The 12,500-nt window shown below is 43.8% G+C and overlaps 2 protein-coding genes across 3 annotated transcripts in view; one reads left to right on the forward strand and one right to left on the reverse strand.

The window, feature by feature from the left end:
- Positions 1 to 3,972, forward strand: part of LOC143285020 (uncharacterized) — a 42,984-nt gene extending 39,012 nt beyond the window's left edge. The window contains exons 15-17 of the mRNA XM_076592193.1: positions 1 to 61; positions 2,310 to 2,621; positions 3,654 to 3,972. The exon at positions 1 to 61 is cut by the window's left edge and continues 115 nt beyond it. Coding sequence (XP_076448308.1) covers positions 1 to 61; positions 2,310 to 2,621; positions 3,654 to 3,836 — 556 coding nt within the window. The 3' untranslated portion in view covers positions 3,837 to 3,972. The remainder of the gene's footprint in view (positions 62 to 2,309; positions 2,622 to 3,653) is intronic.
- Positions 3,973 to 6,330: 2,358 nt separating this feature from the next.
- The window catches only part of LOC143284493 (uncharacterized), an 11,370-nt gene continuing 5,200 nt past the window's right edge, over positions 6,331 to 12,500 (reverse strand). For both annotated transcript variants that reach the window (XM_076591181.1, XM_076591180.1), the window contains 3 exons: positions 12,202 to 12,304; positions 11,316 to 11,464; positions 6,331 to 9,326 (listed from right to left, as the gene is read on the reverse strand). In XM_076591181.1, the coding sequence (XP_076447296.1) occupies positions 9,040 to 9,326; positions 11,316 to 11,464; positions 12,202 to 12,304 (539 nt within the window). In that variant the 3' untranslated portion in view covers positions 6,331 to 9,039. The remainder of the gene's footprint in view (positions 9,327 to 11,315; positions 11,465 to 12,201; positions 12,305 to 12,500) is intronic.

Below are 12,500 nucleotides of genomic sequence, written 5' to 3' on the forward strand. Positions count from 1 at the left end.
AGAGAAGTCCTTCAAACGGCTGAGCATGAGGAGCTCGGTCAGACACCAGAGAAAGAAAAAGGTTCAGGGTTTGTTGTTATTTTTACTCGGGAGGGGGCCGGGGGGTGGGGTGGGGGAGTGCGGGGGCGATATCTTTTCCTCTTTGTTCGCTTCTTTGTTTGTGTTATGTTTATTTGTCTTCGTTTTTTGCTTTGTTTGGGGTTTTGAGGTTTTTACTTCAGTACTTTGCTCTTGCTGCCGTTGTTGATTTGTTTTGTTTGAGCTTGTGGTTAATTCGTTTGAAGTACAGACGAATCGTCGCGTCAAATGGTGTGAAAAGGAAATTCGCGATGATTATGATGACGATTCTTCGTCTTCTTCTTCACCTTCTTCTTCTTCATCATCTTCTTCTTCTACTGAATGCAAGAATGTTGTTGGCACCAGCCGCCGTGGCGAAGTGGTTAGCGTCGCGGACTGACGGCTGGGAGGACGCGGGTTCGAATCCCAGCGGAGGTGGGTTTTTCGGCCCGTGGCCGGCTCCTACCCAGAGCTGAGTGTGCTGTGGGCTTAAATGGGGAGACTGGGACCACACAGTCGAGTGTCATCCACTTCAAGGATGCGTCTTTGGGTGTGTTGCTCTAATTACCTGACCAAAACTGCAAGTGTCTGTATCTCTCGGGCCTGTTTAACGCCGGGATATCATTATGACAGGAAGCGTAGTGTACAGCCTTGTCACGCAGTCCCAAACCAAAATGGACCTCCATAGCAACATCGTCATCATCATCGTCATCCTCCTTCTCATTCATCGTCATCAGTATAAACAAAATAGTCCCAGTCTGTGACCTTTCATGCCCTGCTCTCATGGTGACCTCAGTTTCGATACCCCTCCACTTCCGTGCTTGGGGTGAGTCCTGTCAATGTCGTCAGTGTCGGCGGATTCATGTGGGGCTGTTGTTTGAGGGACGTGGTGGCGGTCTCCACTCTGGGAGAGACGCTCACTCAGTCTGGCTCCGCGACTAAGCCATTATTGTCGTTAGTAGGGGGCTTAGTAGGTGGTGTCCTAAGTACGTTAAAACAGAACAGGCACCACTGAACTCCACCGAAGTGACTCAGCAGCAGTGCAGGGTCTCCTCTGGTGTGTGGCCTCCGGGCGACCTAACATCGATGGTTCCCTGTGGACTGCCGACGCTGGAACTGCGACGGACGAACCCGGGTGTGGCCGTGTATGGGGGAATCTAAATGAGCGGCGTGGGAGTAATGCCACTGGAATGGTGCAGATGATGGGGCAGCAAAAAAAAAAAAAAAAAAAAAAGTTGTTGGCTTTTGAAACCGGATAAAATTTCGTTAACCCTCTACCATAGAAATCAGAGCAATTAGGCTTCTGTGGTATGTGTTACTTTGAATAAGGTTTTGGCGCATGTATACGGGTGGAAAGGGCTCAGAATGCTCATCTTTTCCAAAGCGAATTCAAGCCAAGTCTGACTGACTGTTTTGTGCAAGCATGGTAGAGCGAATTGACTGGAACGTTTGGGCGTGCTCACATGAGAAGATCCAGTGTGTCAAGATACTGAAGGCAAACAACGGATGTTTTGCTGTCAGGAGAACCCGTCATTAGGCTGTTCACTCCTTGCAAAAAAAAAAAAAAAAGGAAGAAAAAAAATTCTAGAGGTATGTGTCCGGCTTTAAAGGAAGGTTGGTTTTGGGGGCCGTCAGTTGAGGATATCTGTATAAGTAATACCCAACCTCAGCTAAGTCCAGTTCTGTTCATAGAATTACACTTTAAAACCAAGTTCAGCACAATTCAGAAGTCTTGTCGAAGGACCCAAGAGATAGAGACCAAATATTCAAAGTTGAATGGATTGGCCAATGATCTGTAAGAATTTCTCCTCTCCCCTCTGTTCCCCCTCCCCCACCACCTTACCCACCATTCTTCTTTTTCTTCGTGTTTTTCTTCTATTAGGCCAATTACTCTGGTGATAATAAAATTAATGTCATGTTAATATTGATATTAGCATTATTTTACTATATTATGTACTGTTTGTTTATTTGTTTTATTTCATTATTTCATTACTTACTGTTTATGAATGTTATTTGATACAAGTCATAATATGGTTCATCAGCCGTCATGATAAAATTGAAGTGCAACGTTGTGAGCACAGTATAAGCTTTAAGCTTGTTGATGCTCTTTTGTCATTCATTGCATTGTAATCATGTGTATTGTTGAATAATTAAAGATTATTTAAACCACAGAGAGATATTTCCTGCTGCGTCAGTAAAGAAAACACACACGAAACAGGACGTTTAATCGCCTGATCTCACATCACCCTCAGAGCGTGGAGATCAAGTGGCAGCTACAAGAAGAACCCAACAACAACAACAGCGGCGATGACCACGACGACGACAAAACCCAGGCAGCGGGAAGCAGCGACCCCAGCAGCAGCAGCGAGAGGCAGGGAGCGAGGGACAGCCAGCCAGAGGACCAGGCCCCAGCACGGCAGGTGACGGTCCAGGAGCTGGAGGCGGAGGCCGTGCGGCTGGCCTCGGGGTTCGTGGCGGCCATCCTGGCCTCAGCCGTGGCGGACTACGTGGCCGAGGAGGCCGGGGGCGGCCAGTACGGGAGGAAGCAGGTGTCGGCCGCACAGGTAGGTTGTCTTGGGTTTTAGTGCAGTATTTATTTATTTATTTATTTATTTATTTATTTATTTTATTTATTTATTTATTTATTTATTTATATTTTCTTTCGCTTCAGTTTCTTAAAAAGGCGTCACTGCCTTCCGACAAATCAGTATATACTGCAACATATCTGCAAGGCAGATGCCTGACCAGCAGCATTTGTTTGTTTATTTGTTTATCTATTTATTTGGTTGGTTGGTTGTTATTGTTGTTGTTGTTGTTTTGCTTCAGTTTCTCAAAGAGGCGTCACTGCGTTCCGACAAATCCATATACGCTACAACATGTCTCCAAAGCAGATGCCCGACGGGCAACATAAACCCAACGCGCTTGTCAGACCTTGAGTGCATGCATACATATATATTTGTGTACCTGTCAGAGTGGATTTCTTCTGCAGGATTTTGCCAGACGACGCTCTTGTTGCCATGGGTTCTTCTTCCAGTGCGGTAAATGCGTGCTGCACACGGGACCTCCGTTTATCGTCTCACCCGAATGACTAGTTGCTCAGTTTGATTTCCCAATCGAACTTGGGAGAAAGGTTGAGGGCGAGATTCGAACCTATATTCTCACGGACACTGTATTGCCAGATAAGCGTCTTAATCATTTCACCACCTTCTGCTTGCCACAGAGCGTCCAGTCATTCGGAACCAGGCACTCCGTGTGCAGCGGCACGCCTTTGGCTCACTGAAAAAAGCGCGCTGGATTATGCTGCTATCAGGCATCTACAATATTAGATGTGGTGTAGCATATATGGATTTGTCCGAAAGCAGTGACGCATCCTTGAGAAACTGAAACTGTTGAAAAGGCAGCATACTATAGTTACATGTCGCAAAGCAGTCCATCAGTCTATATTAATTTACCTTCTACAGTGATCCTTCCATCATCATGCTTTACAGTGCATACGAAACATTATTTAAGTTGAAGCCAAGCTTCGCTTCTATGTTCAAAGGTTTAATCTCTTTATCTTCTTCTTTTCTTTTTTATTTTCTTCTTTCCTTTTAAAGACCACCGCAGCCCGACTGACGGCAGACGCAGCAATGGCGGTGCTCTCAGGAGACATAGAGGGCGCTGCCAATGCCGTCATCGACGCGGTCAAGGCCGTCAAGGGCAACAACTCTCCCGGCCACAAAACAGAGATGAAAAAACGCAAGGGTTCTGTTCGGAGCAAGCTGTGTGTGATCGCCTGATGGTCATGAAAAAGAACCAAAAATAAACTGGTCTGTTTCACTTGAAATAAGTCCGAGACTTGTGTTGTATGATGCCAACAACAAATGATATATGTTTGATACCAACAACAAATGAATAAATGATCAAATGATATGATAATTATGTATGTTACCAACAACATATGAATAAATGATCATGCCAAGTATTGTTGTTTGTTTACAGTAGTGCTTTGGGTATGTGCGTGATTTTCGTATGCGCTGAATGTTATTTGGTGATGATGATGATGATGATAACAGTATCATCAAACGATGATGATGTTTCTTGTGCTTTAGGCCATGCTCGTCCTACGTGTATTTTGTATGCATATCAGTGTCTAATCAACTTTATCGTGGTTGTGACTGGGTGGTGTTTTCCATTGTTCGTAACACTGGGAGATGACTTCTTTTTTTTTTAAATTCTGTGTTGAAACAGTGATAATGATAATGCCGAGTACAATAAGAGCAAACAGACTGACGGAAGATGACACATATAATGAGCACAAACACAATACATATTGCTCTATGTGTGTGTGTGTGTGTGTGTGTGTGTGTGTGTGTGTGTGTGTGTGTGTGACAGACGCAGAGAGAGAGAGAGACGAAAAGGACTTTTACAATGGTAGTTCAACACACACAGATAAGAAGGCTACAGTCCTGATCCACGTGTTTTTTTTGTTTATTATGAAATGATCCTTAAAAGTACAGATCCATATAAAAGTGATGAAACTGCGACAAACTCATATTTTAAAGAATCTCTCTCTGTCTCTCTGTCACACACACACACACACACACACACACACACACACACACACACACACACATCCAGGCAAGTCATAACAATCGCCATAAAGCAAAATATACAGTTTGTTTCTTCAAATGGATTCTTCCTTTCTCTGCCTGGCCCCACTCCACCCTCCCTCCCTCCCCCCACCCCCATATATATATATATATATATATATATATATATATAGTGTACAATTTATATACTCTTTCAAACATGCGTAAACACACACACACACACACACACACACACGCACAAGGATGTGTGGTGTATATACACTGGTGAAAAAAATCACATTTAAACACTAATTTGTGCGCAGTCAGTTTGAGAACATTATGTAAAAAAAAATCGAAAAAAGATGCTTCACACTTCATCATTGCCCGTCCACCCTCTGCTCAACTACGCTCCTGCCCCGCTCAATAATAACCGTCTACGCTCACTGCAACAGTGATCACTAATTTGTGCGCAATCAGTTTGAAAACATTATGTAAACCAGAATTATGAAAAAAAGATGCTCCACACTGCATCATTGCCCGTCCACCCTCGGCTCAACTACGCTCCTGCCCCGCTCAATAATAACCGTCTACGCTCACTGCAACAGTGATCACTAATTTGTGCGCAATCAGTTTGAAAACATTATGTAAAACAGAATTATGAAAAAAAGATGCTCCACACTGCATCATTGCCCGTCCACCCTCTGCTCAACTACGCTCCTGCCCCGCTCAATAATAACCGTCTACGCTCACTGCAACAGTGATCACTAATTTGTGCGCAATCAGTTTGAAAACATTATGTAAACCAGAATTATGAAAAAAAGATGCTCCACACTGCATCATTGCCCGTCCACCCTCGGCTCACCTACGCTCCTGCCCCGCTCAGTGATAACCATCTACGCTCATTGAAGCAAAAGACACCCATGAGATGAACCAAAGGCTGGCCGAAATCACTGGGAACAGACTCAAACACTTCCTGTGCTCGTGGCCATGAAATAAAGTCAGTGTCGAGAGAAGATCACTGGTGTTTAAGCAAACCCCTTGAGCGCCTTAGAACGTACCACGTACGTGCATAGTGACGTCATCAGAAAAAGGGAAATAACTCTGGAAAGTTGAAAATTCACACTGATTATCTGGAGTGGTGTATCCCTAGACCATTTTCTCAGTTTGAGGCTTATTGTTTTTGGTGTTGTTTTATGGACTTGGAACACCACTTTCTACTGTTTTTGCCCTGGCATTGAATGGGATTTTAGGAGAGCTCCGTGCTAACATGGTTTACAGTTACAGTGGCGCATCATATGAGCTGTGCTCTCAAAGTTGATACGTTCTCTCCAAACTGTGAGCAATAAAGGCGATCGAGAGAGGCAAAACGTGCGAAACAACAGTCTTCTGGTTCTTTTGTTTTGTTTTTGTTTTTACAGTTTGCTTCATATTTTGTTTTTTCTTGTTGCGCACTTCAGCATACAGTGTTTGGTTGTAAGCGACGGAGGCTATCAACTGAAGAGATGGAAGACAGTACATGTTTGCTGCTTTTGTCTGTTTCGATCGACTTTGGCATTGCTCGTAATTTAGCCATGCGCGTGCGCAAGATCCAAGATGGCCGCGGAACTCTCCAGAGGTCTGTTGTTGTTTTTTCTCCTCCATAAACAGTGAAGAGTCGTAGGGGTGACGCCTTATTAACTCACTCAGTACGGCCAGTCCTCTCTTCTCCTCTACACAGACCCCTCGGATGTCCAGTGGGTGTCTGAATGACCCAACCTTTAGCTTCCGTCGTCAGAATTGTGGTATTCTTTGTCAACATTCACCTCTTCAATATAAGAGCCTTCCACTTGCAATATTTTGATGATGGTAATTGGGGTGAAACGCTGTTAACGTCGTCTCTTTCGCCGTTCGTATGGAGAGAGTTAATAAGAGAACTGTCCACCATCTAGATTCCCTCCACGTCTGTTGGTTGTGTGCCAAAGCCAGGGACTCTGCCTGGGTATAAAAGTTATAGCTGTATCCAAGCGATCCTTGCACCCTGACGATGCAACACTGGATAACTTTGTTCTCTGGCAAAACTTAACTGACGTTGAGAGGGAAAACAACAACAACAGCAGCAAAACAAACACATGTTTGGAGATAAAGGACTGCGGAATTTAAGAAGGATTCCGGCTGCAGTTTTTCATTACTCGTTGCAATTTGGGGTCAATGGGAGGGGGGTGGGGGGGAGAAGAAAAACAAAACAAACAAAAAACCCCACGATCACGACAGTTGTGTCCATTCGTGAGTTGCGTTTGTGCATCCAAGTGTCTATCCTTTATGGGTATGCGTTTATATGTTGATGTGTGTGTGTGTGTGTGTGTGTGTGTGGGTGTGTGTTTGTGTGGTTGCTGCCAATGACTAGAAAACAAGTTGGACATATCGAATGACCCGTTTTGTGTTTTCTTCTTTTGCTTCTCGGTTTGAGGTTAATGTTACACTAAGTATAATTATCTTTATGGCGGTGTACCATTTTGATAAAACTGTGTTAAAAAGAAAAGAAGTCACACATATTCATTTTCATCGTCACAATGCTCGCTTAAAATCTCATCAGTACACGGATAAGGGTAAACCGATAAAAAAAAAAAAAAAACAAAGAAAAAAAAAGAAGAAAACGGGGGGATAGGACTTAGAGATCTTGTTACACTCACCCTCATCATCAATAGCGTCATCGTCGTCGTCATCATTATCAAAGCAGTTACAATGTCAGCATTGTCACTATTATTACCAGTTACGTATATTCAGTAAGGCAGTGGATTCAGCGGTAGTTTATCAAACAAATCCGAATCAGACATTGAAGACGAAAAGACGGCAGACTGCTAGTATGGGGAGGGGGTCGAGGTATGAGTATGAGAATGGTGGTGGTTGGTGGGGGTGGGGGGGGGGGGAGCGAGAGGGCGTTGAAACGATGGGGGTTCAGATGGAGAGAACTTGCTTAGAAAACAGCAGAAAATGAAAAAAAAAAAAAAAAGGTAAAGACTTTTGCATAATATTTACCCTCCCTCTCTCCGCTGCCGTAACCATCACAGTCCATCCACATCGTCGTTCGTTGTACTCGTCATCGATGTCGTCATAATCTATTGTCGATCCCTTCCATAGTTGTCGTCATCAGAATCGTCGTTGCCGCGTCGTCACGATCATCTTCATCACCAACACTGTCGTGATCATCATTATTGCTCATCAGAGTTGTTGTCCTCGTCGCTGTCGTCAACACTCCGGTCATCACTCGCCAATGTCGGCACCGTGATCACTATCGTCAATGTTCTTCGTCACTGCTCTCCATCTTCGTCGTGGTTATCATCGGCATTCAACAAGATCATCGTCGGTGTGATCATCGTCATTCAATATCATCGTCTTTGTAATCATCGTCATTCAACAAAACCATCGTCGTTGTGATCATCGTCATTCAACAACATCGTCGTTGTGATCATCGTCATTCAACAAAACCATCCTCGTTGTGATCATCGTCATTCAACAAAACCATCCTCGTTGTGATCATTGTCATTCAACAAAACCATCGTCGTTGTGATCATCGTCATTCAACAAAACCATCGTCGTTGTGATCATTGTCATTCAACATTGTCGTTGTGATCATCGTCATTCAACAAAACCATTCTCGTTGTAATCATTGTCATTCAACAAAACCATCCTCGTTGTGATCACTGTCATTCAACAAAACCATCGTCGTTGTGATCATTGTCATTCAACATTGTCGTTGTGATCATCGTCATTCAACAAAACCATCCTCGTTGTGATCATCGTCATTCAACAAAACCATCCTCACTGTGATCATTGTCATTCAACAAAACTATCTTCGTTGTGATCATTGTCATTCAACATTGTCGTTGTAATCATTTCCATTCAACAAAACCATCCTCACTGTGATCATCGTCATTCAACAAAACCATCCTCGTTGTGATCATTGTCATTCAACAAAACCATCCTCGTTGTGATCATCGTCATTCAACAAAACCATCCTCGTTGTGATCATTGTCATTCAACAAAACCATCCTCGTGATCATCGTCATTCAACATCGTCGTTGTGATCATCGTCATTCAACAAAACCATCGTCGTTGTGATCATCGTCATTCAACAAAACCATCGTCGTTGTGATCATCGTCATTCAACAAAACCATCGTCGTTGTGATCATCGTCATTCAACAACATAGTCGTCAAAGCCTGACCAGCGTGTTGGGTCTGTGCGTCGCGCGCAAGTCGTCGCTGTCAAAACGTCATGATCGTTACAGTCACCAAGATCCATCGTAACCACCCCCACCTCCACCGTCGTGCATCCCTCCCCACCCCACCCCATTACCAACATCGTCTATCGCTATCATCATCATCGTCGTCGTCGTCGTAGTCGTCGGCTCATCCAGAGTTGCACCTAGCCAGTCACAGCAGGAGACTGAGGACCATGCAGAGGACCAGGGACCTCGCCATCCCCCCGAGCACCACTGTGTCGCTACCGCTGCTGCTGCTGCTGCTGCTGACCCTGCCGCTGTCGCCTTTGGCTCTGGCACTGACCCCAGACCCCGAGGCGGTGGTAGTGGTGGTGGTGGTGGTGGTGGTGGTGTCGGGGGTGGTGGTGGTGGAAGGGGTAGTGGTGGTTGTGGTGGATGTGGTGGTGGAAGGAGTGGTGGTGGTGGTGGTCGTCGTTGTTGTGGTTGAAGACTTGAGGGCTGTCAATATCGAAGATATTTTATGTTTGGGTGTTTTTATGATGTTGGTTTTTAAGACATTTAAAAAAACAACAACATAGAATGTTTATATTATGTTTATATTATTTTAGGCGAATATGTTTGTATGTGAGTACCACTGTGTGTGTGTGTGTGTGTGTGTGTGTGTGTGTGTTTGTATTTGGGTATTAGTGTGTGTGTGTGTGTGTGTGTGTGTGTGTGTGTGTGTGTGTGTGTGTGTGTGTGACGCCGGGTTTTTGTTGTTGTTGTTGTTGTTTTTGTTTTGTTTTGTCGTGTCGTTTTTTTTTTTACATACATCAATCCGCACTAGCACCACATCGTCACAATGTTATCCTGGTGTTATATCGATACAACCAGAATGCGTTTTCTTTTTTACTGGGAGGGGGGGGGGGGGGTGTTATTCATTCCTTTTGAAAACAATGTCCTGGAAAATGAATGTCTCGTACTAAATGCATATTTTCGGAAAGCCCACATCCGAAAGAAGAGCCCTAACATCAACTGAAGAAGGTTGCATATCCCACGGGTCGGTGAGATGCAGATGTATATGGTACCAGTGTTACCTAGAAAGGTACTTTACCGCTTGCCATCGAGAAAATTAATGTAAATCTGATCCAACTGTTAGCCATGCTTTTGTACAGTTTTCCACAGAAGACGCTCTGGAAACATCTTGCCCGAGCAAATTTCCTGGTAAAATTCCAGCGTCTTTGTAGACCTTCTCCATCCTGACATCTTTAAAATGTTGAACCCAGATTTCCAGTGCAATTTTCCCCATTTGTGTCGTTTTATGTGAAAACTTCTTAACACAGCGCCAAAATTTCCCAGAATCATCAACATTGTTTGTAAGTTCGCCTCTGGATTTTCTTTTGAATTCCTTTTCTTTATCGGCCAACAATTTTTTTTAAATAATTTTTGCGTGTGTCACAATACGACCTTCTGTCGGGTGAAGACTGGGTACGCCGACAGGTTCGGAGAGTGGACCGAGTGGTCCTCCTCATCTGTTTACACTCTGCGTCAAACCACGCACTCCCCTTTCTCATATTTCCTCGCACTGTTTTTTTTTTTTAAAGCACGAGGCGGCAGAAGTTAACATGTCTGTAAAAATATTGACGGCTTCATTTCTATCTTGGTGTAGCAGACGATCTGCTTCAACTAGTTTTTGTACATTCTCAGGCCGTTCAAGATTATGTAACAAGACGTACTCTTTGTCTTCTGACCATATAAGTTTGTCGAAACAAGAAAAGGTTTTTTTCCCCCATGTTCAAAATTTTCTGTACAATAAACATGACAGATTATCGGCATATGCTTGGACTCAATACGTTCCCCAACATACATCTCACCAGGTAATGTACAGAGTGAATGTGAAAACAAAAAGTAATCTATAACGCTGTTGCCAGTAGAAGACAAGAAAGTATAGCAACCCTTCTTGCGTTCTCCATCCTGACGGAACAGAAAGGGACACGACGTTCAAAGTTACTCGCGTTGATGTCTGAGCTTCGAAGCTTTTTTTTTTTTTTTTTTTTTTAACTACATGTGCACTGGTCGCGGAAAATATATCTTTTAGGTATAAGTTCGTGTGCTTCTGACCTTAGGTGTAGTGAAATGTATTAGTGTTTTATCCTGACCCTATTGAGATCAAACATCTTTAAAAAAAAAAAAAATGCAAAAAAGACTCTTGTTTCCGTTTGACAAAATATGTTCAACATGTTGCTTCCGTTGTAGATTTTCATTAAGACAGACCACAACAAATACTTCCGGTTATATCAAATTACAGAACCTTGGCGTGATGCAGGTAAGTGTGTATGAATGAGTGAAAAGACGGGATAGCGAGTGTGTAATTAATGTCGATGGCAACGATGATAATGAGGGTGGTTGGTGATGACAATGACGATGATCTGGATGTGGGTGCAACAGTGATGATGATGATGATGATGATGATGATGGCAACAGGCGCCACGCAACCTAAGAACGTACTCTTCTCCTGGCAGGGGGGTCTCATGACCAGTCCATTGTCATTGTAGTTTCTGGTGACCATGGCGTTCAGCAAACTCTGCTCCCGTAACCCACAGTTGGGGACATTCAGGATGTCCGTGGTTGTGCAGTTGATGAAACCCAGTTGGCCACTGTGAAGTATAGAACAGAAAGCTTTCTGCTGTATGTATATAAGTTTAGCTGAAAGACTTACGCTGCGATGCATTCAACAGATTGTATACTACAGCGCTTTGATAAATGCATGCAGATCAGCTTAAAAGCCTTTGGCTGTCATGTACTCTACAAATTAAACACAGATATCTGTTATATACACGCATTTTAGATTTTAAAAAAATTGATGCGATGTATTGAACAGAATATTACAGCTCTTTGGAAATTAATACAAGCAGTTTAGCTAAAAGTCTTTTGCTGCCATGTATTCAACAGATTCAGTACAACTATCTGGTAATATACGTGCAGTTTAGCTAATTGTCTATCGCTGTGATGTATTCAGCTGATTAAATACACCTATCTGGCAATTCCCAAGTTGCAAGTAATCATCTGTGCTTCTGCCAGTATACCTAAGATGTAAGTAATATCATTCATCTGTACCTGAACGTGTTTCGCTGTATATGACTACATGATAAGTGACACAGGTGTGTATTACATAACATCCCGTTTAAATTCCTACCCTGCTCCGCCCCTGTGCAGAGGTTCCGAGCATTCACCACACACTGTACCCATGTTACTACACTGTACACCACCGTCAGCACACTCTGTCTACAGCACACCCCGATTCCATTGCGTTATACCCCACTCCACGACTACACCCATGTCCACTCCTCTCTCAAACCCTTCACCCGACCAGTCCCCGCCTGGCAACACCCACATGCAGTAGTCATCGTCGATGGCAGCTTGGTTCTTCATGTAGCACATGCTCATCATGGCCTGTAAATCACTCGACCGCCAGCACAAGCGTCCTGCGCGATATTCTGTCGGCAAACATGTACAAGAAAGATTTAACATCGTACACGCGCACATGCAAAAACACACGCCCACACGCATAGACACTATACAAAACGCAACACACGCGCACATGCGAAAACACACGCTCACACACACACACACACACACACACACACACACACACACACACACACACACACACACATGTGGAGTGATGGCCTA

This window comes from Babylonia areolata, chromosome 8 (genome assembly GCF_041734735.1).
Source record: "Babylonia areolata isolate BAREFJ2019XMU chromosome 8, ASM4173473v1, whole genome shotgun sequence".
In the NCBI taxonomy this organism is placed as follows: domain Eukaryota; kingdom Metazoa; phylum Mollusca; class Gastropoda; order Neogastropoda; family Buccinidae; genus Babylonia; species Babylonia areolata.